At 35.3% G+C, this 23,575-nt stretch overlaps 1 protein-coding gene across 1 annotated transcript; it reads left to right on the top strand.

Annotated features, from left to right (window-relative positions):
* Positions 1-2,235: 2,235 nt before the first annotated feature.
* LOC143228807 (uncharacterized) lies at positions 2,236-23,360 on the top strand. The gene is made up of 7 exons (XM_076460174.1): positions 2,236-2,629; positions 5,273-5,408; positions 11,976-12,245; positions 16,932-17,198; positions 17,483-17,599; positions 18,956-19,327; positions 20,545-23,360. The coding sequence occupies exons 1-7, from the start codon at positions 2,627-2,629 to the stop codon at positions 20,640-20,642; spliced, it is 1,263 nt and encodes a 420-aa protein (XP_076316289.1). The 5' UTR covers positions 2,236-2,626; the 3' UTR covers positions 20,643-23,360.
* The last annotated feature ends 215 nt before the right edge of the window (positions 23,361-23,575 follow it).

The raw sequence follows: 23,575 nt of genomic DNA on the forward strand, positions 1-23,575 counted from the left end.
TCGGTTTTCGATAAATAGTAGGTATAGCTCAGATACCCCATTGCACAGCGTTGTGCTTCACAACAAATAAATCCTTTCTTCAGCGCCCTCTTTATTTTAGTATACAGTTGTCATCTGTAAAGTCTTTTCTAGTTTTATCAGTTATTATCGTATGAGATTGTTAATGTAATAGTGCAGGCTTGTTTTGGAAGAGCAGGAGTGTGCTCCGATGAATCTTTAATTAATGCTGTTTCTTTAGACAAAACTACATTTCTATATTATTATACTTGTCTAGTTACTACTGGCTTACAATGGATTTGGTTTCGTTTGTTTCGAATTTCGCGCAAAACTACATGAGGCTATCTTCGCTAGCCCATCCATAATTTAGCACTGTAAGACTAGAAGGAAGGCAGCTAGTCATCACCACCCACCGTCAATTATTGGACTACTCTTTTACCAACGAATTGTGGGACTGATGGTCACATTATAACGTCCTCACTGCTGAAAGGGCGAGCGTGTTTGGTGCGACGGGGTTTCGAACCCGCGACCTTCACTTTACGAGTCGAGGGCCCTAACCACCTGACCATGCTGGGTTGATGGTTTACAATGGAATTACAAGTAACCAGAAAGAAATATTTTAAAAGCAGTTCGTTTATATGTACTAAACATCTCAGTTATACAGTGTAGTAGTTTATGTGCATGCGGGTTTCGATACCTGTGGTGAGTAGAGCACAGATAGCCCATTGTGTGACGTTGTGCCTAATTACAAACAAAGACAAATAGGTATAAATACGCCCCTCGGTGGCACACGGGTATGTCTGCAGACTTACAACAGTGGAAACCTGGTTTCGATGCCCGTGGTGGGCAGAGCACAGATAGCCCATTGTGTAGCTGTGTGCTCAACTTCAAACAAACAAACCGTACAAATACCGGTATGAATAAGTACAAAACGGGAAAACGAGTTACAAGAATGAATAAACGAGAGCCAGCTCCAATATTTTCAACAACTCTATAAATATTTAAAGATTTTCTGGTAATAAAATTAAAAGGAGAAGAACCTTTATCTTCCAGAAAAAAATAATTAAAGATTTCATCCAACGTTTCACCACTGCGATTTCTTCGGTCCTGGTAATGCTGAAACAAAATTATTTGATTATTAGGCGGATAATAAAGGTCGTTTCTATCTTTATTGCCAAATTGTCTCAATCTCCGTAGAATGCACTACAGTTAACCATACGAATAATTGAATTATCCATAAAGTAGAATCATATTATAAGAAGATCTTTTTTACGGGTTTTTAACTTAATTAAATACGTTAAACCTTCGTCACCAATAAATCCATTGTGCCATCAGAAGAAAGTGTATCTTTATTAACAAGTATTAACGATTGTTTTAATGTAAGAAAATCTTAAACTTTTCTCTGCAGTTTACAGTCATGACGGAATAAATACTATAAAAAATAACCTTGCTTTATAAGAGAAAAACAGTTTAGGCTCATTTTTACGAACTAAGTAAACTTAATTATTAATTCACTTTATGTGCTGTATTAATCTCTTTTTAACGAATAGGCTTTTGGGTAACGCGAAAACCACATAACGTTTATTGTCCGGATGTGATTCACGACGACTCAGTGGTGATGACCTATATGATGGCTTAATCGAGAAATACCATCTTTTCAAATATTAATGGTAAATATCATAATTAGTGACATAATTAGATAATTATAAGTGCTGAACTTACAAATACAGGTGATGACTAAGTGACAGCACCGTTAATTTTACACTGATGAGAAGTGCTAATGATTTGGGCGGTTAACTGTAATGTGGTTAAAATCCTAGTAGAAAGCTGTTTTGTTACAATACATTTCCGAAGGCTTAAAGGAGTCAATAATTAATTCAGGTTAATTGGTATATCCAACGCAATAACAGTACAAGGCTTCCTCTCCTTTGTAAAGGGGACTGCTTTGCTTGTCTAATAGATACCCATGACGATTTCAGACACGATAGTAGTACCTTCCGGAAGGCGGCCTTACCGTTTCCGTGTTTGAATTTCCTGCAGTTTTAAACAACATAACAAAAAAAAAAAAAAACATTACCGCGCGAATATCAGGCCGTGCAGATATAATAACTTCATTTTCGTAGCATCATCAAACTATAGACTACGTGTCGATCAACGATTGGTGCTCCAAACACTCGAGGGATGTAATATAACTTCCGTTTTGTGGCTTAAATCCGATAACCTTTTACAGATAGACCGAGGAGCTCCAGTAGTGGTGACCTGATAGTCAGCAGGGGTCAATAAAGAGGATAAAGACAGGCCATTATTTATGCTATTAATATTTTTATAAAGAAAATATGCATCTATCATATAACAGTTACAATAGATGTAGGGAAGCACGAAGGCATAATAACTGGACACAGGCAACCAATCGAGAGAATGCTGGCTGTCACATGATCTAATAAGGACTGTTAGATGCTGCTCTTCGATAGTAATCGTGCGAAACTTAGCTATAACGATTAGCCGGAGCCACTTGTAGACTGGCACTTAGGCTAATATTTTAAATTACTCGGAGATTTCCCGCAAACGTTGCAGTTTTCAGTCAAGGAAATTATTAACGCAGTTCGCATTGTTTGAAAATCTTTTCGAAATGGTAAGAACAGTGAGATCATTGTGTTTTTTATTGTAGTTTAAATGTAAGAAATTAGAAACATATTTGCAAACGAAGTGAAAATAAGTGTATACGTCTGGAACTGTGTTCACTTCATGTAATTAGATTTGTAACAATCTTTTGTTTGTTTATATATTCACTGGACTGTTTCTTGTAAAATGTTTTATCATTACATTTAGAGTGTAGGTGAATTATACGAAATAGGTTAAACACGTACGAGACAATATCATCTATGTGGGCATCACGTTTTTACTGAATACGTCCTGTGTTAGTGTTAAGATGTACTTTATAAAGAATTGAACTTGAAGTAAATCAAAGGCTGAGTTATGAACGAAGGATAATCAAAAACATGTATTTATCTGAAACGCAAATTGTGTTACATAATATCTGGTATAAAAGGTTCACGACTGTCAACCCAGTAGATAAATGTCCTGTTTCTGATTTGAACTTGAACTGTTTTTTAAAAAAAATACATTATTGTTAATTAATTTCTGTGTGTGTTTTCTTATAGCAAAGCTACATCGGGTTATCTGTTGAGCCCACCGAAGGGAATCGAACCCCGGCTTTTAGCGTTGTAACTATGTAGACTTACCGCTGTACCAGCTGGATGCTGTGTTGTGATTAATATTTAAATGACAGTTCCTTAGTGGAACAGTAGTATGTTCGCGGGCTTATAATCCTAGAATCCTATGGTGGGCATATCACAGATAGCCCATTGTGTTTCTTTGAGATTAATTTCAAACAAATCTAAATGGTAAATAGTTGAAAATTACAGTTGATTCATAGAACATTTCTAACTTTAATTTTTGTTTATATTGTGATGTCAGCACCAGCGCAGCTTTGGAAAAATAAAATACAAATAACAATAACAAAACAGATAATAATATTTGTTATTTTTATTTACATTTTATCAGTGATGAATTGCTTTCCCTTATGTTTTTTGCAATTATCATTTTTTGCTATTGCTTTTAAGAAAATTACAATTCTCTTCAAAGGCAAAACTTTAACACATTAAATGTATGATAGTTAAGTCGTCAGAGCTCTCTACCCGCGGGCGCGAATCCATTTGCTGAACATACAGTCCTTTCAGCCGTGGTGGCTTTATAATGTAACAGCCAATCCAACTATATGTTGTTAAAGAGTAACTAGTTAGTTGACAGTAAGTTCTGTTTATCACTTCAAAATTATGAACGGTAGCCCTCAAGCGGCTTTGCCCGAAATTCAAGAAAGAATCAAATTCATTCAAAAACCAACAAAACTGTACTAAATTAGTTTCAAAATTACTTATGAAGTTATCTTGAACATAAAGGGTGACTGTTCCACAGTTCATCGTCAAAGTTGGTGATGAACAAAAAAACGTGTGTTAATAATTTTAACGGCATCTTTCCTTTTTTGCACTTCACTTAACGACAGAATTGTCATAGTAACAGCTAAAATACATTAAAACGGACTCAATACAGATATTTGGGGTTAAACAGTATGTTTCATCGTACTTATTGAACATAAAATGCACACATAAATTTTATTTATTTTGTGAGGAATCAGTTTGTATATATGTATGTACAAATTACATCAGCACCAGGTGTTAGAGACATATATTATTTTCCTTATAATAGCGATGCTAATGGGAGAGTTAACTCTCTTACGGATTTTGAATAAAAGCCGCACAAAAGTGCTAATTTATAATCTCTCATGTGCAATTATTAATCGACTTAACGAGTCTCTGTAATTAACTAGTGAATATTCGCCTGTAATGGGTAAGTCATGTGTTACCACCTGAAGTTTGTGGCTAAGTATAACACATATCTTTTTGTATACGCGTTGTTAATTAGAATCTAACTTTAATTTAAGTTACAAAAGTGTTTTGTGCTACTCACCGAGGTACCATTAATAAAAAATAGGTTTGTATGTACAATACAGAGTCAATGTCGGGATAATTATGTTATAACGAAACGCCATTAAATTCTCTATAGATTTACGCGGTTTTTCTTTCTTTAATGTTATAATCATTGTAAACAAAGACGTTGTAATTAGTTTAGGTTTTACTGATTAATTATTAAAGTATTAGTAATTAATACCGGAAGAATAACAAAAGTGTATAGACTATTTTAATTAATAAGATCTTATTCTGAAAAATTAATTATTGGTTCACTAACGCTGTTTAATTTCAAGCTTCTAAAGTTTGGAAAGTGTAAGGAAAATCGCGAATTTAATAATATTTTTTATCCTTCGAAACGAGTTCCGTTTATTTGTATTTAGAATAATGTTGGTTCAAACTTCTGGGCATTAGTTTCTTTGTTTTAGTAACATATTTTAGGATCCCTCGTGACAAAAACATTTTAAATGTTCCTATTGCTGTATATTGTTAGACACCTTTTTAAACTGTATTGTATTCACGAGAGCTTTTATGTTAGATGTTTTTATTAGAACATTTCTAACTTTATTATCAGGTAGTGTTAACCACTGTCCAAATTAATTACGATTCGTAAATTAACTACAGCAAAAAGGTTCAGCACTTAATCATATTAACATTGCTACACTTATTCGACTGTCTGCATAACAACAATACATTTGCTTTTCAACTAGCCTTAGTCGTATGATAACTTTTGCTCTGTTTCTTTACAGCTATTTTACCTCATACTTTGGATTGCCCCACTGTTCATGGTCACTCTCGAAAAAGTCATTCACTGGCCTGTAGGTCGTGGGATCAAAGAGTTTAGTGGTTATCCGGAGACAGAAGCAATGGGTGTCGGACCTTTTGGTAAGACTTGAGCAGTAAAACAAGCAAAAAAAAGAAAACCCATCAAATTTTGAGTAAATAACGGGTTCGAATACAAGTTGCACCAAACATGCTTGCCTTTTCAACGCTGGGGACGTTGTAATGTGATGGTCAATCCCACTGTTCGTTGGCAAAAGAGTAGCCCAAGAGTTGGCGGTGGGTGGTGATTACTAGCTGTCTTCCCTCTAGTCTTACACTGCTAAATTAGGGACGGCTAGCGCAGATAGCCCTAGAGTAGTTTTGCACGAAATTCAAACAAACAAACAAACAAACAAACGCAATCGACCATAAGGTTTTTTAGTTGCAGTAAAGTTTTGTGTTCACAAGTTCCTAAAACGCACTTCTCTTAGTCATTATACTGATAGTCCTAACAGTGTGTAATATCAGTTACTGCAGAAAACATTAACGTCGCATTAGGAGAATCTGTTTAAAGCTCTTTCAGATAGAAAATGATGCGTTATTGCATTAGGTTGTAAGTACCTCGTACTTTTCACTTAGATTTTATACATTTTAAAAAAATATATTTTCACAATGGCACGTGCTGCTGTTTCACAGAGAAAAAACAAAATACAATAACAAGTTTCACTGTGTCGGTATTTGGGTATTGATGTTAAATACCCAGGAGGGTCAGGTACATTTGATCTCTTCCTCTCTCCCGAACGATTATAGCTCTGTCTTCAGGGTTTTTTTTTTTTTTAAGCTCTGGGTCAGAGTAAAAGTATAACATCATACTCAGGCCCATTTCAGGGCTCAGTCCATGCATGGACGAACAAGAAGTTTTTTTTTTATTATTTCTCTTGTGTTTTTTCATTTTTTATTTTTTGTATTTTCATATATATATATATATTTTGTATTTTTCTCCTTTTTCTTCATAGAGAGAATGCTACTACTACTTGTAGTAACACACACACACACACACACAAAGAAAGTAATAATAATAATTATTATTCAATACTTGAATAATAATTCAATAAGAGAGAAAAATGTAATGATGATTAAAAAAGAATAAAAATAATAATTATAATAATAAAAAAACAAACAAGGACTAAGTGTCTAGTGCATAGTGGCCAGCTCGTGTTACATTTCTTAAATATATGTTAAATGGGGAGAGGTATTTAGGACTATTTACATCATGTACGTGATATCTGTCGAAATCACACATTAAGTCATTTTTATGCCAATTCTTATTGAAATATTTTAGAGAATTATGTGCTCTATCAAACATTGGGTATCTAAGCGTTATAATCCCACAGACTTTCCGCTGAGCCACCGATAGGTTCAGTTACTTCTGTGTATTTCGTTTGTTTATGTATTAATACGTTCAGTTGGGGCTTCCCTGTACCTTGTAAACTTTCACTGAATAATTTTCCAGAATAGAACATCTTTAGTGCAACTCGCTTCAAATACAAGTTGAAGCGAGAGCTTCTGAGTTAAATATACCATTTTTAAAATTGTTGTTCAATGAATCTGTTGCCTGACGGGCCATAAAAATGAAATGTATGACTTTAATTAAGGCATATATAAAACTGATGGTCAGTTTTGTGGTCACAAGAAGTTCCAGGGCGTATTTGTACTAAGTTTTTATTCCCAGTTGTTTTTAAATAACCATATGTAGGTAGTACAAATATTTGCATCAATGAAGTCTAGAAATCCTACTGTGAAATAACCAGTTTGTATAGATACAAATATTTTTGTACTTTCATCCATATAAACTTGTAATTGTACCGTAATAGTTGATGTAAGCTTTATTTTTACACGCTATTGTGGATTGGATATTACCCATTATTTACATTAATTATTGTTCAATTTCAATTTGAATTTTATGTAAAATTCTGTTAATATTGACGGATAGCAATACAAAGAAATAAAGTGGGTGGGTGTGGAGAGTAGTTGATAATGTTTAATGACGTCATAAAGTTTTTATTCGCTGTTGCAAATAATACACAAACTACAATTAATAATTTAATCACTTCTTCACAAGGTTCTGTTTTTAGTTACTGGTGAATTTATGGAGTATTTGTTTTTAATAGTTCTTAAAAAATATTGAGGATCGTCTTACCGATATTGTCCACTCCCCACCCCTGGTTGGCAGAGCACAGGTAGTCAGTCCCATGTGTACTAATTACAAACAGACCTAACGAGTTTAATTAAGCCTCACAATTTTGGCTGTCTATTCTTATTTAACTGACTTTCTGCAATTGTAAAAGACATTCTCAGGGAATCTTGTAAAAAATTACTTTTCTTTTTTACTACCGAATTACCTTATTCAGGTCAACGTTGTTTCCCTCAGTTTACTAACCTATTCTTGGTTTCAGAGTTATTCAATCTTCCATCTTTCATACAAGATCGAAGAGTTTGTTTGCTTTTAAAATTTCCCTCAAAGCTAGTCGAGAGTTATCTATGTTAGATGTCCATGATTTTGAAGTAATAAACCACGGGAAAGGCTGCTAGTCAAACCTCTTACCGCCAACTCTTAGCCCTCTCTCTTACCAACAAAAAGTGGGATTGACCATAACATTATCACTACTCCACGGATGAAAGGAGAAATATGTTCAGTAACGGAATTTGAACTCGCAACCTGCAGGTTACGAGTGTCCTAATCACCAGATTATGCTGGATAGGTAGAAGAAAAGATAATTCTTTATGAACAGGCCCGGCATGGCCAGGTGGTTAAGGCACTCGACTCGTCGTCCGAGGGTCGGGGTTCGAATCCCCGTCACACCAAACATGCTCGCCCTTCTAGCAGTGGGGGCGTTATAATGTGACGTTCAATTCCACTTTTTCCTTGGTAAAAGAGTAGTCCATGAGTTTGCGGTGGGTGGTGATGACTAGCTGCCTTCCCTCTAGTCTTACACTGCTAAATTGGGAACGGCTAACGGAGGTAACCCTAGAGTAGCTTTGCGCGAAATTCAAAACAAACCAGTCTTTATGAACACGTTTAGTGTTCTACATAAATATTTGAAACGACACGGCTTCACGTTCTTATGTTTCACCGCCATGCCCAGTTTGAAAGGTGAAAGAATAACTCACCTATGTAGCCTATGTTCCATTGTTACGCACAGTTCCAAAGATGAAGTAACATTACAATCTAATTTTTCATGTCCCTAAGTTTTAAGTTGTCACTCAAAAACTTGTAAAGTCTGCTTCACCCTATGGACTTTCTTTTCCTATAGAAGTTGTTCTTCTGTATTTAGTTACTTACGGTTGTTGGTGTATTTTAGGTTAAAACATTTGCCGAGTTTATAGTAATCACCATTGAGAAGACGCTTTCTTGAAATTTACTCATTTATTTTACAACCGGGACTTGAAAAACAAGCTTTTTCTTTGTTAACCAAGTGATAAGGACTATTCCTTCTGATCAAGTTGTAAGGACTATTCCTTCTGATCAAGTTGTAAGACTCATTCCTTCTGATCAAGTTAGACCCATTTTTCCCAAGTTCGTCGATCTTTCTTGACATATTTACCATATATTTAAAGATAAGTTTTATCTTATCATTTACTCAAATTCAATGTGCCTTTAAGACCTTTTAGTAGTTTTCCAAAGTGCCAACGTGATTTTAATAGTTTGGTTGGAGAAAATAAAAATCATTTTTGCACATGGAACTGAGGGGTTAGTCAGGTTTGCAATAGAAAATTTTAAAAAACACTTCTTCCTCACTATTGAAACTGGCGAAGATATGGTCGGTCGCTTGGAAACCATTTTTTGGAAGTCTTCCACTGCATAACTAAGCAGCACAAAAAAAAATCTTACGCGCTCTCATGACCACAGTCAACAAATGTTAGCCGGAACCACCCTGTTGTGTACTGCTTTTGAAAATACACGGACAGGTGCCACAATGTGACCGTGACGGTCAAAATTTGATTGTTCCCTATTGAATTCGAATTCGTGGTAAAATATGGGAAGTGTTGTAGCCTCAATATGTAATATTTAGAACGAATGGAGTAAAACGTCCGCGTGTTCATTTCAGCTTTGCCCATTGACGTTAGACAAATTTTAAATTATACTTTAGCAAAACCTTTTGTAGTTCGTCATGTTATATTTTGCACGTGTTTCAATATAACGTCCAGTACAAGCAATTGTCATGTGTTATTATCCCGCAATTCTCGTTTATTTTTATGCCTTAAAATCTGGTTTGGTGGCATTACATGTGTTATATATATATATATATATATTTGGGTATAACTATTTGTCTACATTAAAGGTACAATGTGCAGTTTCATTCCCTTTTGAATATAGCAACCAATAATAAAAAGTGATGTATCAAAGATAATTGGAAGGCGATGACAAAGAACAAAGTTCTGTATGGTTAACACAGGAGTGTGACATAAGTGTCTCTCTGTCAAAAACATTAGCGTTTTAGTTTAGAAACATCTCTCATCAGCACATGTTAATAGCGGAAATAGAAGGGCGAATACAACTGTCTCTGTGGTTAATAATAGACTTATAATAGAACAGGCCTGTAAAGTGCAAACTGTATCACAGTTGATCAATGCATTGAAAACGTTGTTAGGATTCGACTGTTTTTTTTTTTTGCCTACGAAGAAACCCGGCATGGCCAGGTGGTTAGGGCACTCGACTCGTCGTCCGAGGGTCGCGGGTTCGAATTCCCGTCGCACCAAACATGCTGGCCCTTTCAGCCGTGGAGGCGTTATAATGTGATGATCAATCCCACTATTTGTTGGTAAAAGAGTATCCCAAGAGTTGGCAGTGGGTGGTGATGACTAACTGCCTTCCCTCTAGTCTTACACTGCTAAATTAGGGACGAATAGCGTAAATAGCTCTCGTGTAGCTTTGCGCGAAATTCAAAAACAAAACAAACAAACCCTACGAATAATATAAAAAAAACAAACTGTCAAATGACAGTCGAACACTACTCCATAAATGGCTTATTTCTGATTTGCCCCTTGGTGGGACATTAGTAATTTTACGGACTTATAATGCTAAAATACGGGGTTCGACTCCACGCGTGTGGCACACCAGACAGCTTGATGTGGCTTCGCTTAGAAACAAACAATTTTCGACTTAAACAGAAAAGCAGGAACTTAACATCTACTTGCATCATAAATTGTGGTTGATGGATGACTGATGGATAACAAATTCGGAGAATTTAACCTGGGACTCTTTACCCTATTATTATTGTTCAAAAAATATAATGAATGATTATGGTCAACCCAAAATGTTGCATTTCACTCTCCTGGACAATGGTTCTTCCAAGATAATGATGAAACAAGCCATTGACCTGATCTTGTATGAAAAGAATTACAGTTACTTCATCAGATCTCAGTACGATTGACTATCTTTAGAATAAGCTTGAACATCGTATTTATGAACCTTATACCAAAAAGAACTTTCCACACTGATTTAAGGCTATTATCCCGATCGTAGTAAAATGGCTGGTCAGTATATATTCATACATTCTTTACTTCTGTACTAGGCCCGGCATGACCTAGCGCGTAAGGCGTGCGACTCGTAATCCGAGGGTCGCGGGTTCGGGCCCGCGTCGCGCTAAACATGCTCGCCCTCCCAGCCGTGGGGGTGTATAATATGACGGTCAATCTCACTATTCGTTGGTAAAAGAGTAGCCCAAGAGTTGGCGGTGGGTGGTGATGACTAGCTGCCTTCCCTGTAGTCTTACACTACTAAATTAGGGACGGCTAGCACAGATAGCCCTCGAGCAGCTTTGTGCGAAATTCCCAAACAAACAATACTTCTATACTTCGCGATATTCAGCGGCAAGAAGAAAACGAAAAATTTCCCAGAAGTCAAGTTTTTGGAATGTACTTAATAGTTATATCAATGTATTAAAATTGATACTCATATGATACATCTTTGTTTCCCGTTACAAGTGTGCTATTTGAACGTGGTTTAACACTTATACATATTAATATACTATCTTCGGAAGTAACCAAATGTACTCTTCAAAGGTTTGAAGACAGACACTAAAACGTCAAGTGAATACATAACAGAGCATATGTAAAGGCTCATGTCGAGCGATTTTACAACGATGGACGATTATTTGGTCAACTACGTGCAAAGCCAGTCAAGGGCTGTCAGCACTCGTTGTTTCTAATTTAAAAAAGTGATGAACGGATAGTGATGGTAGCTAGTCACTAACTCTTTGGGTACTTTGTACTAACAAATAGTGGGATTGATCGTAACATTACAACACTCCCGCAACTGAAATGGCGAGTATGTTCAGCGGTAGGATTTGAGTCCACGATCCACAGATGGTGAGTCGAGTACCCTAATTACCACGTCAGGGTAGATGGATTTGCTCAAACTTGTTTTAGTGTCAGTGTAGCCAAGTTTGTTTGCGTTTTTAACGCCAGGTCTCACAATGTAAGCTGTGAATTTTAGCGACACACCATGGAGACTTACACGTACATCCTAAGTGATAAGGGCTGAATTCCTGCTCGTTTTATTTTACATGTGCCCGAAAGTATGTCACTTTAGTTATAGTTGAATTACATTTTATTGTCGTTTTGACATTTATATGAGATGGTTGAGTAATAATTAGTTTGTATTATGCTTCTCTTCTTATTTTCCAGAATCCATGAGATATAAAAAGGCTCCACTACTAGACGTAGCATACGTCTTCGATCCACAGTCTAGCATTATTCCGAGTAAGGAACGACTTGGACTCAGCTCTCGATCTGCCGTCCAGTCACTGAGTTTCAGCGAGAACGAGCTGGAACAGGATTCATGCGTGACAGCCGACGGACGGGAGGGCACGTGCTATGACGCATCTGTCTGTATGAAACGAGGAGGAGTTCCAATGGGCCACTGTGTTGAAGACAGAAGCAGCGTGTGCTGTTTGTGTGAGTGTCGTTTTTTGTTTACGTTTCTTCGCAAACCTTTCAAGAATTAAGTTTGTTCTTGAATTCATCAGTTCGTATAAGTTAGAAATGTTTTACAATTTTAGAAACACAAACAACAAGAATATTTCTACTAAAGATTCACAATACACTATTTTATTGTGATTGTTTATTATAAAAAAATTCTGTGCTGTACAGTTTAAAATAAAACTTATAATATTTGATAAAATGTGAAAGGAAAATTTTTATGATCGAAAGGAACACAAGACTTACCTTATCATTGGACCCAGAATGGCCAGGTGGTTAAGACACTCGACTCGTCGTCCGAGGGTCGCGGGTTCGAATTCTCGTCACACGAAACATGCTCGCCCTTTCACCCGTGGGGGCGTTATAATGTGACGGTCAATCCAACTATTCGCTGATAAAAGTTAGCCAATGAGTTGGCGGTGGGTGTTGATGATTAGCTGACTTCCCTCTAGTCCTACACTGCAAAATGAGGGATGGCTAGCGCAGATAGCCCTTGTGTAGCTGTGCGCGAAATTCAGAACAAACCACACCTTATGATCAACCTTCTTTCGAAATAACCCCTTTAGTATTGAGTAAGTTGTTTAATCGAAATGTTGACTATATGTTTCCGCATAAATATATTTTTCATGCACATTACTAGAAATTTGCATAAACGCGCAAGTGCCTTGAAACTGTAAACCTGTAGATGCGATTGTTTCTAATGCTTGATACAATAGTGTGTATTAAAATAAAACATTTTATACCTCAGAACATCTGATGACTGGCTTGTGAACTAAGAAAATTTATATCCTTTTTTCTAAAAATACGAATAATGGTTAAATTAGACAAAGAGAGTTGCCGCTATTTGGTTTAGCTATTTTGAATCGCTGGAAATCAATAATACATGTTGTTAGTAACGTTCTGATTCGAGTAGAAAATTTAGAAAATAAGTGAACACCACAATTAAAAAAAAAGAATTACCTAGAAATAAGGCAATTTAAATTATTACTTTTATATATAAAACAAAATCCTTGCATGATTGGGTGTTTTTTCTTATAGTAAAGCCACATTAAGCTATCTGCTGTGCTCACCGAGGGGAATCGAACCCCTGATTTTACCCTTGTAAATCCGTAGACTTACCGCTTGGAATTGACGAGTTTGGAAATTTATCTGCAAGCCTGTTTTTTAAAAAAGAAATCTGTGTTAGGATTATCATGACAATAAACCTAGTAGCGAAAATTCGCACAGTTAAACACACACACACACACACACACACAAATGCATACACAAACAAAAAAACGAACTTGCGCTACATAATGGAGGATTTCATAATTAAACATCCTGGAAATAAAACAAGGTCATAGTAGTTTTATTTTACTTTATATAAAAAAGCCACACACACATTCAACTAATGGATCCTGTTTTCCTTATCTATGGCTCTAAAACTCAATCCCTAACTGGTTTCCTCGCAAATAATTTCACGTTGTGGAGTAACAATGACACGTTCATCGAGAGCTGTCTATAACGAATCTAAAAGCGACTTACTGTCGTAGTCTTTATATATATAAATTCCTGTACTCTTTCATAGCGGATCCCCAGTAGGACAGCTGAAAGTTTACGATATTACCAAGCTAAAGCAGGGCACAACGAAAGAGTGCTTGAGGTTCATGTGGCTCGATATTTTGTGACCTTTCAGTTTTGTAAGCTGTAACGTAAGGCGTCACAAGCTAATACTAAATAACAATAACCACACAATGGTCGGTTAAAAAATGTCACTTTTGATTGAAACTCTCTTTCAGTGATGGCAAAAGGTTATTAACCAATGGAATTTTGTATAACTGGGGACTGAAAAACGTTTTTTGTGGTTTGGTTTGTTTTGAATTTCGCGCATAGTTACTTGCTCATAATTTAGCAGTGTAAGACTAGAGGGAAGGCAGCTAGTCATCACCACCCACCGCCAACTCTTGGGCTACTCTTTTACTAACGAATAGTGGGGCTGACCGTCACATTATAACTCTCCCACGGCTGAAAGAGCAAGCATGTATGGTGGGACGGGGATTCGAGCCCGCGACCCTCATATTTCGAGTCGAGTGCTTTATCCACCTGGTCATGCTGGGCCGTTTCTTGTGCAGTTTGTGTACATACGTACACCTTTTTGCTAACTCTTGACAATAAAGTTTTTGAGACTGTTTGGTTGTAAGCTCCATCTAGTTCTAGTTTTTTGTATATGGTAGTCTTTCCGGTTAGTGGATAGTAACATGAAAGTGTTAAGCACAAATCTGGGGAAAGCACAAAGGCACGCCATGAACAATTGACAGTGACGATTGGACTACTGTCAGTGTTTCCCCACAGTGGCACAGCGGCATGTCTGGGAATTACAACACTAGATATCGAGTTTAGATACCCGTGGTTGGCAGAGCACAGATAGTCCATTGTGTAGTTTTGTGCTTAATTAGGAACGAACAAAGCCAGTTATTATCAGCTCACCTGAGTGAGTAGATCCTGGTAATCATCTTTCAGTAAGGACATTATAAATACTGATTCGAAATTAAAAACTGTTTTATAAAAACAAACAAATATTTCAAACATCTATAGAACAAATACTTAAAACTTTGTTGTATGAGACTAGCTTTATGGTTACATAATTATGAAAATTGTCTTGTTGTGTTATACGTTCTTTAGTTTTCCATAACTTTACACTAAGATACGTTAATATTATACCTACTTAGCAAACTGGAAAAATTTTAACTTCAATAATGAAACTTCAAAGATTAATGTGAAAGTAAAATATAAAATTTAAACCAACACATTCTCTTTTGATTTAATTATAGAGTGACTCGATAGTGACTTTCAGCGAATTATGACGCATTTTTTACCTTATGTAGGATGAATATGCTTTACTTTCCTGTTTTTGCTGTTTATTGCATATTTACCCAATTTATTATCCAATCTTTATGTATAAGACAACGTTGAAAGCAAAAGTATATATTGAGTATTTTGCAAAAAAAATACTGGAAAACAGGAATTCTTTCAGGGCCAAAGGAAATCTAAAATTGTTTGATGTTTTTAGAAACACCTTCACGAAGAGGGAAAACGCTTTAAGGAATAATAGCGCTCATTTCCGTTTCATAATTAGACTATAAGTACTGGTCCCATTGTGATAATTTTCTTTCACTCTAAAATGGGTTACCCCACTCTTTAACAACACTAGTTCTTTATTTAAATTAACGTCGTGGCTTTATTACTTTTGAACTATTTTTCCACGCTAAGATGGATTATCTTTAATAATACTGGTTCTTCTTTTAACGAGTAATAAACAACCTTTTGTAAATTTAACATGATGTAGAAGTGGAAGTGCCAAGGAAAATGCAAATAAGAATATAGGGATGGTAAAGCTTTACATAGATCATCTCTGCATGACTTTCAATATTAAAATTTAATGCTGCTAAAATATAAAATGTACAAGTACGAAATGATTACGAGGTTGGTTAAACTGACCGACCTTGTAGCGAGAATCTACAATAGTTTGTGATAATCAAGACATGTTTTGACTCAACTTGGTTTTCCTTGTACATAAGTCCGATACTCTGAGCTACACTACACCGGTGCCTACCCTGACATAACCATGATATTATGATAAACGAACTGCATATCAATAGTCAAAAATATATAATTTCAATTGTAATAATATTGAAGTACGCATTTTACAATGTAACATTAAATTATAATATTGAAAGTCATGTATGAATAATCTATACATAGCTGTATCATCCCTGAATACTTTTTGTATTATATTTTAGTACTGCCATCCTTACATCGTTTTACATTTAATTGTTTTTATTATTTGTTTTGTGACATTTCTCCTCAGAAAGTTAGTATATTATATAAATATGTGTAATAAAACTTAACTTTTTGTGTATTGATTTATTTTACTTCCTCATATCATACATAATATAAGGGTTAGCTACTTAAATACACTGATTGTATAGTGTACAAAAAACATCGCGTATTTTGCATGTTACACTCAGCTTATATTCATCAATTAGTGGCTGGTAATTCCTGTTTTATCTTGTACCTAAACGTTTATAAATAAACACCAAATTTTTAATAAAGGTAACTTAAAAGGTCAATAATAACATCGTTTACACTAGAATTATGATTTTTAAAGAAATTACTATTAATTATCACGACTAAGAGTGAATTTAGATTTAAACTATCGTCACTGATGAAGTTGTTATATTGACTGAACAGTTAGGTGGGTTAGTAACTTTCTGGTTTGGTATCCTAGCGATGGTGTCTTAACTTTTTTTTTCGGGTTTGTTGAATAGAGGAATAAATGAAAGCAAATGAATGGCCAATCATCAGTTAAAGTAAAACTCTATCTCTGTGCTGATCTTTAAACGTACATGTCTATTAAGTTTATTAGCAATTCACACATGTAGTCTTTAGATTCTATGATACACTGCTGCCACTTTAAAAGGTTTTTACCTGTTATATCTGTAGCACCACAACAGATAAATCTGAGCGCTATACGTACTGAATTTGTCAGGTTTTACATAATGATATTCGTTTATATAGTCGTTATCAACTGAAAATGGGTATTAGTAGTGTGAAAAGTAATTAAACATAAACTGTATTACTGAAACAAATAGTCTTGTTGACTTACCTATCTGTTTTATTTAGTTGAGGTGTCATGTGGCAACAACAGTTACGAGGAATTCACGTATTTCAGGAATCCTTTCTATCCCCAACCGTATGAAAAAGAACAACTATGTAGAATCAGAGTCGGAAAGAAAAAGCCCGCCATATGTCAAATGCGTCTGGATTTTTTGGAACTGGACATAGCTCGACCTGTCGATGGTAACTGTTCGCAAGACATGCTGGTCATTTCTGGACAAAACGAAAACAATCTCGTCCCCCGAATTTGTGGTTTAAACACTGGCCACCACTGTAAGTGCAATCATAAACGACTTGAAAACCCGTACAGACTACATTTTTTGCTTTGTAGTACTCACATGTTGTTTTTATCTGTATGTTTATTCCACGTGTCACGTGAGACCGTCTCGGGTTGTAAATACTAAACACTCATGACCACATTTTAACACCTTTACACATTTTATTATAGAAGTGGATGGTATAAGCCTTTTTAACCTGGAAGTTGCGTGTTTATGAATGATATTTCTTCACGTATTCTGAGTTAATGCAACTTTCAATTTACTTTTGTCATTATATAGTTTATGTGGACGTAGACGAATCAGGAATGGTGTCTGTGCACGTGACGATGATGAACAGCTATTCCAGAAAATTTAATATAAAAATTACTCAGTTCGAGTGTCAAACTGATAAAGTAGGTAAGCAAAAATATTTGGTTAAATGAATTACACTCAAATACTTTTACATAATACATGAACTTAAAGTGTAATAAGTGCAAACCAGTTACTTGCTTTATCTCTGTCAGAAGAGATGTCATTTTACACATGGACAATGCTGAAAATTTTTCATTTTTTTTTTACCAAAATGTTACACAATAGATTATCTGCGCTCTGCTCGTCACGGGATGTCGATTGCGGAACAAGATGTTTTAATTCCTTCGTTTGGTTTGAATCTCGCGCAAAGCTACTCGAGGGCTATCTGTGCTAGCCGTCCCTAATTTAGCAGTGTAAAACCAGAGGGAAGGCAGCTAGTCATCACCACCCACCGCCAACTCTTGGGCTACTCTTTTACCAACGAATAATGGGGTTGATCGAAACATTGTAACGCTCCCACGGCTGAAAGGGCGAGCATGTTTGGTGCGACGGGGATTCGAAGCCGCGACCCTCGGATGACGAGTCGAACGCCTTAACACGTTAGGCCAGGACAGGCCTTTTAATTCTTTGAATAATTAACAATGTAAACTGGTGTTACGCCTATATTATGATCTTAACTAAATTTTAACGTGTAATTTTATATTTAATAAGTACAAAAACAACAGATTCTTAAAATCACAAAATTATTTTCTTTTAAAGAAAAAAAAGTATCGTGGAAAAAACCTTTGAAACATTGCTTAACGTTTTAAAATTAAAATAAATTGTTTCACATTCGAACTTTGGAAATAATTTTACGAATTTATAAATCCTATTTTTTTCATTAAAAAATGTCTTCCCCGTTTTCAGGCCGGTATTTTAAACACATACATACAAAGTAGGCTAACGAAAAAAAAAATGCCATATTATTTAGTGTGAGCTGCATTAAAAATTACTAAAAGCTAATTTTGAAACAACAGTACAAAAAACAACAATATAAAATACATTGGGGTAACGGAGCTACGTGGTACATTGAAGATACTTTCTAACGTGGACTCAGCATGGCCAGGTGAGTTAAAGCACTGGACTCGTAATTTGAGGGGCTCGGGTTCGAATCTCCGTCACACCAAACATGCTCGTCTTTTCAGCCGTCGGGAAGTTATAATGTGACGGTCAATCTTACCATTCGATGGTAAAAGAGTAGCCCAAGAGTTAGCGGTGGGTGGTGATGACTAGCTGCCTTCCCTCTGGTTTCACACTGCTAAACTAGGGACGGCTGGCGCAGATAGCCTTCGTGTAGCTTTACGCGAAATTCAAACGAAAACAAACAATATAACGTGACGTTTACCGGTGTGCGTTTCATCTCAATTCTCTTCCTTGTTTATGAAGAATAATTAATTATCTGTGGTTTTGTGTTTGTTATAGTTCCCCTTCATTGCTTACAATACTATACTGGGACTCATGGCGTTATTAAGAGCTTCAATTATGATGAAGATGGTTCCTCAGTTCATCAAGGCTATCCCAACAACCTGGATTACACCATTTGCTTGAAGAAAGAGTCAGGGTTTTGTTCCGTTTCATACGAACTTTCCTCTGATGTCGCGGGGATTAAACCCTTCGGTGTAGGCTCTGTTACTGCATCTTCATCGTCGACTGTCACAGCACCAGTTGTTGCCACGTGTCCAGAAGACTTCTTGGTGATAGGAGGGATCCGACTGTGTAGCGGTCGTGTAGCTGCTTCTACAAGTATTGTAAGAGGTCGAGAAACAAACATAACCACTTCTAAACTGTTAACAGGTTTGTACTGCTGCTGCAGTATTGGTTCTTAATAAAGCCAAATAGATACTTCCATAAAACAGGATACATTAAATTTAAAACATATATTTTCACCAGAATTTAATGCCTGAACATTTTAATGATGAATGAATGTGATTGATACATTTTGCTTGTGTTTATGTAAACATTTTAATGTGTTTTTAAATGTATTGCACTCTACATATAAATTCGTACGTTAGTGGATCCTCAACTTTAAAGGAATGATAAATGCGACATCAGTGATATTAAAGTCCAAGGGTACCACTGTGATAAAGAAAGGCTTATAACACGAAAAAATTGGTATGAACTGTTAATTTGCATACAAAAGTTGACTGTTTTTTTATAACTGGTGTAACCAAGTCTCAAAGGGTCTTTGGGCAAAAGGTTTTGTTGCCTCAATATTAAAACTTTTTATGTGTTTCAGTGTATCTTCTTGTCAATTCCATGCTGCTAGAAAAACACATAGGTTCAAGAAGTCTTGGTAGAAATGAATAAAAACCTTATAACCCGAGCGCTTTCGAAAGGTGCCTTTCTTCTTCAGGGACGAATGTCCATCTTTTGAAAGCTCTAGGGTTATAGGAAATTTAACCATTTCTTTTCATTTCCATTGTTGAAATTTTTAATATCAATTCTCAGTAGTCTCTTTGGGTTTTCTGGTCGGTCTGAGTCCTGGAAGAGCTGCTTCAGCTCTCGCTATGACACTCGTTTTTATTGGATCTGGAGTTTTATTTTAATTTGTTGAAAATAAAAAAAATATGTTGATTTTATTACTTGCATAATATAAGGGAAAAATTGTGTATCCTTATTGAAGTCCGAGTCTTGCAATACAGTCATATTTGGACGAGCATTAGCTGAGGGTAAGGGTCTTTCAAACCAATGCTGCCTATTGATCTAATTTTAGATTTTACTTTATTATATATTTCATCCACCCTCACCAAGTTAAGAAAGGATGAGAACATTAACCCTAATGTTGATGCTTTTTTGAACATCAGCTTCTTTTGTTAATCCTGTGTGGCGAGTTGTTCATTCTCTTTGCAGATTTGAGTAATATTTTAAAATGTTAAGAAAACTGTCAATTAAAATCGTGTTCACGCTTTAATATCACATTATCAATTAGCTCGAACTGTATATTTTCAAAAGTCAGTTTGTCTGTACAGTTATTTAATATAGCTTAATCACACAATTCGTTTTATTTACAGATTCGACACCGGGTCCGTTTTTAGTGAGATTCGTCTCAGACAATGGAAAAAACGCTCGAGGCTTCAATCTTCAATATCGACTGAACCCTTGCAAATAAAAAAATATAACTAAAATATAACAGGGAGTTTTATCCCTGCATTTGACTGATTTGAGTTTCAATACTTTTTTATGTTTTCTCTTATATAACTTCCACGTTTCGTTTATGTTTAACGTGCACGTTTGTTCTTCGTTGTTAGTTAGGAACCACAATTCACTGTGTTTCTATTTTAGATAGGTAGTTTAAGAAAACCATTTGAAACATTTAAATGGGCAAGGGAAAAGGTAAAACCAGATTTCACTTTTTGGGGTTTTTGTATGCCTAATTCTAGATCAGATATATATATATATATATATTAGAATGCTTTATACGTTTAAAGGTTAGAATTAATTATGTTTCTATTCGGGAAGGCACTTTTTGTAACAGTTTTTTTTTCACGGAACAACACTACATTAAAATAAACCTATAGCCAGCATTATGTTCTTTTTTAAAGTTTTTTATTAACTTGAAAACCATATATTCAGTTTTGATTTGACTTTATTGAGAACAGAGAGACAAAGTAAACATTAAACAAGTTTTTACACAAAGTATTTACTTTGAATTCACGCTATATCCTGTTTCGTAAAATCAAATGAAGAAAACAAAAACACAAATTCGTGTCTCACAGATCATCTTTATGACGTAATATCTTGCTTGAAGGATGTCTTTCTAACGATGTATCCCGTCAGTTGAGTTATCTTTATGACAGAACCTCATGTTTGTTTTTCACGAAGAGTCTTCAAGATGTAACATTTTGTATGAATGAGTTGCTTTATCTTCGATTTTATTTCTGGAGGGATATTTCATCTATGATATATACGTCTGTGAGAATATTGTGGCTGATGTAGTATCAGTGAAACAAAGTCCAAATTTCGTGTCTGGAGAGACGTCGTCTCTGACGAAACACACCTGTGTATCTGAGGAAATCTTGCAGCTGATGAGTGTAGACTACGACGAATTTTCATTTCTCTTCTTACAATCACATCTGACGTAAATATATTAAACATTGCTCGTTTAATGGGGTATCTACTCCCTTTTACAGACTTTACCCATCTATCTGAAAATATCGCGTATTTGTTAGACATTTTCAACAAATCGGAATCTCGTCTTTGTTTGGAGTGGCTTTATAAAGAAACCGTGTAACTAACAACTTTACTGTACCTCAGATAACATTTCTCTAAACTGCTCCATTTTAGAAAATTTAAAGTCATTTTCATATTGCTCGGAGCACACAGACAAAACAGAAAAAACTGAAAAACCGAACAAAGTCTATAATTTTCGTCATCCTCTTCCCTAAAGGGAACTGGACGAATTAGAGCACAGCAAATAACTGAAATGATTTAAACCACAATGAATAATTTGTTCATGCTTTCCCTAACGAGAATTGAACAAACTAGGGCACAGCGGAACGATTATCTGAGTTTGAGTTTATTTATATTCGTAGCTTCATGGTTAAATAGCAAGCAAAATATATTATAGATTTTAAAGTGTAGTTTTTAAATTTTTATAGTAAATATCTCATAGTATTAAGAAAAAGTCGATTATTTATATATTTTTTTATTTACGTTCCCAAAATGTTAGCTACCAAACATGAAATCAATAAGCAGCTGATAAACGTTTGTATTTTCATGCATTTTGATTGCAAAAATAAAATAAAAAGGGTGAGTGGGTTGTAGAATGTTTTTTACAGTTATAGCTACTTAGTTGACATAATTATTCTGCTGCATCTAATTGGATGTATATAAGTAATTTATGAATAACCCGAGAACTAATTTATTAATCTAATTTTTCATTTTATTGTGATACGTGTATCTTTATGACGACAGATATGAGATTTCAAAATAGAGTCCATATATTAATGAATATCTATAGCTGATTGTGAAAATAAGAGTGGATGATAAAGTTCCACTCTTTTTTTTTTGACACTTCATCACAATACCAAATTTTATTTGAGAGTGCTAAACACGCTTAACTTGGTTGTTTTACTTAGCCCAAAACCTTAGAAACATGAAATATAAGCAAGTAAATAAATTCTTCCTCCATGCTTAAATATTTGAAAATTAGGTTCCCGGAAAACTTTCCAGTTTCTTCAATTCCTGAAAAGGCCCGGCATGGCCAGGTGAGTTAAAGCGTTCAACTCGTAATCCGAGGGCCACGGGTTCGAATCCGGGTCGCACCAAACATGCTCGCCCTTTCAGCCGTGGGGCGTTATAATGTGACGGTCAATTCCACTATTCGTTGGTGAAAGAGTAGCTCAAGAGTTGGCGGTGGGCGGTGATGACTAGCTGCCTTCGATCTAGTCTTACACTGCTAAATTAGGGACGGCTAGCACAGATAGCCCTCGAGTAGCTTTACGCGATATTCAAATTCAAACAAACAAACAAACAAACAAATAATTTCTGAATTTATAAAACAATCCTGGGTCATTGAGAGTCTAAGTGAACAATACTTTCAAACTGGTCGTTACTGTTACAAACAGATCACTTTGATTTCAATTTAAGAATTAGGAAAGACAATGAAGTACATCAAAACTTTATTTGATCTTGGATAATTTATGCTAGTTATCAATGAAGACTCTTTCAATTTTGTTTTCTTGTTTAACTTCAAAGTTAGATTGGTTAAGACATTTTAATACAATTATATTACGAAAGTGACAGATACATGTACCTAATAAAATGAAGCCATCAAGAGAGATTCATCTTTATCGAATTTATTTGTAATGTTGAAAAAAAAATGAAACTGTTGAAATAAAAGCATGGTTTGAATGTTGGATCAAAGTCTATTTTTTTGTAATAACTTAAGCAAAATCATGACCATAAATCACATGAAACATTTAAACGGCAAAATAGCCAAAAATGATAATATGCTGGGCCTAGTTTCCCGAGATACAGATATTACTTTTTAATCGTGTTTAAATACGGACCAATAAAACAGTTTACATGTGTCACTGAGGT

This window comes from Tachypleus tridentatus, chromosome 1 (genome assembly GCF_004210375.1).
Source record: "Tachypleus tridentatus isolate NWPU-2018 chromosome 1, ASM421037v1, whole genome shotgun sequence".
Taxonomy (NCBI): domain Eukaryota; kingdom Metazoa; phylum Arthropoda; class Merostomata; order Xiphosura; family Limulidae; genus Tachypleus; species Tachypleus tridentatus.

Bases quoted from the DNA above. Each gene is read 5' to 3' on its own strand.
- LOC143228807 (XM_076460174.1), top strand. The intron at 5,409-11,975 runs GTAAGACTTGAG...CTTATTTTCCAG, and splicing joins AATGGGTGTCGGACCTTTTG to AATCCATGAGATATAAAAAG. The intron at 12,246-16,931 runs GTGAGTGTCGTT...TGTTTTATTTAG, and splicing joins AAGCAGCGTGTGCTGTTTGT to TTGAGGTGTCATGTGGCAAC.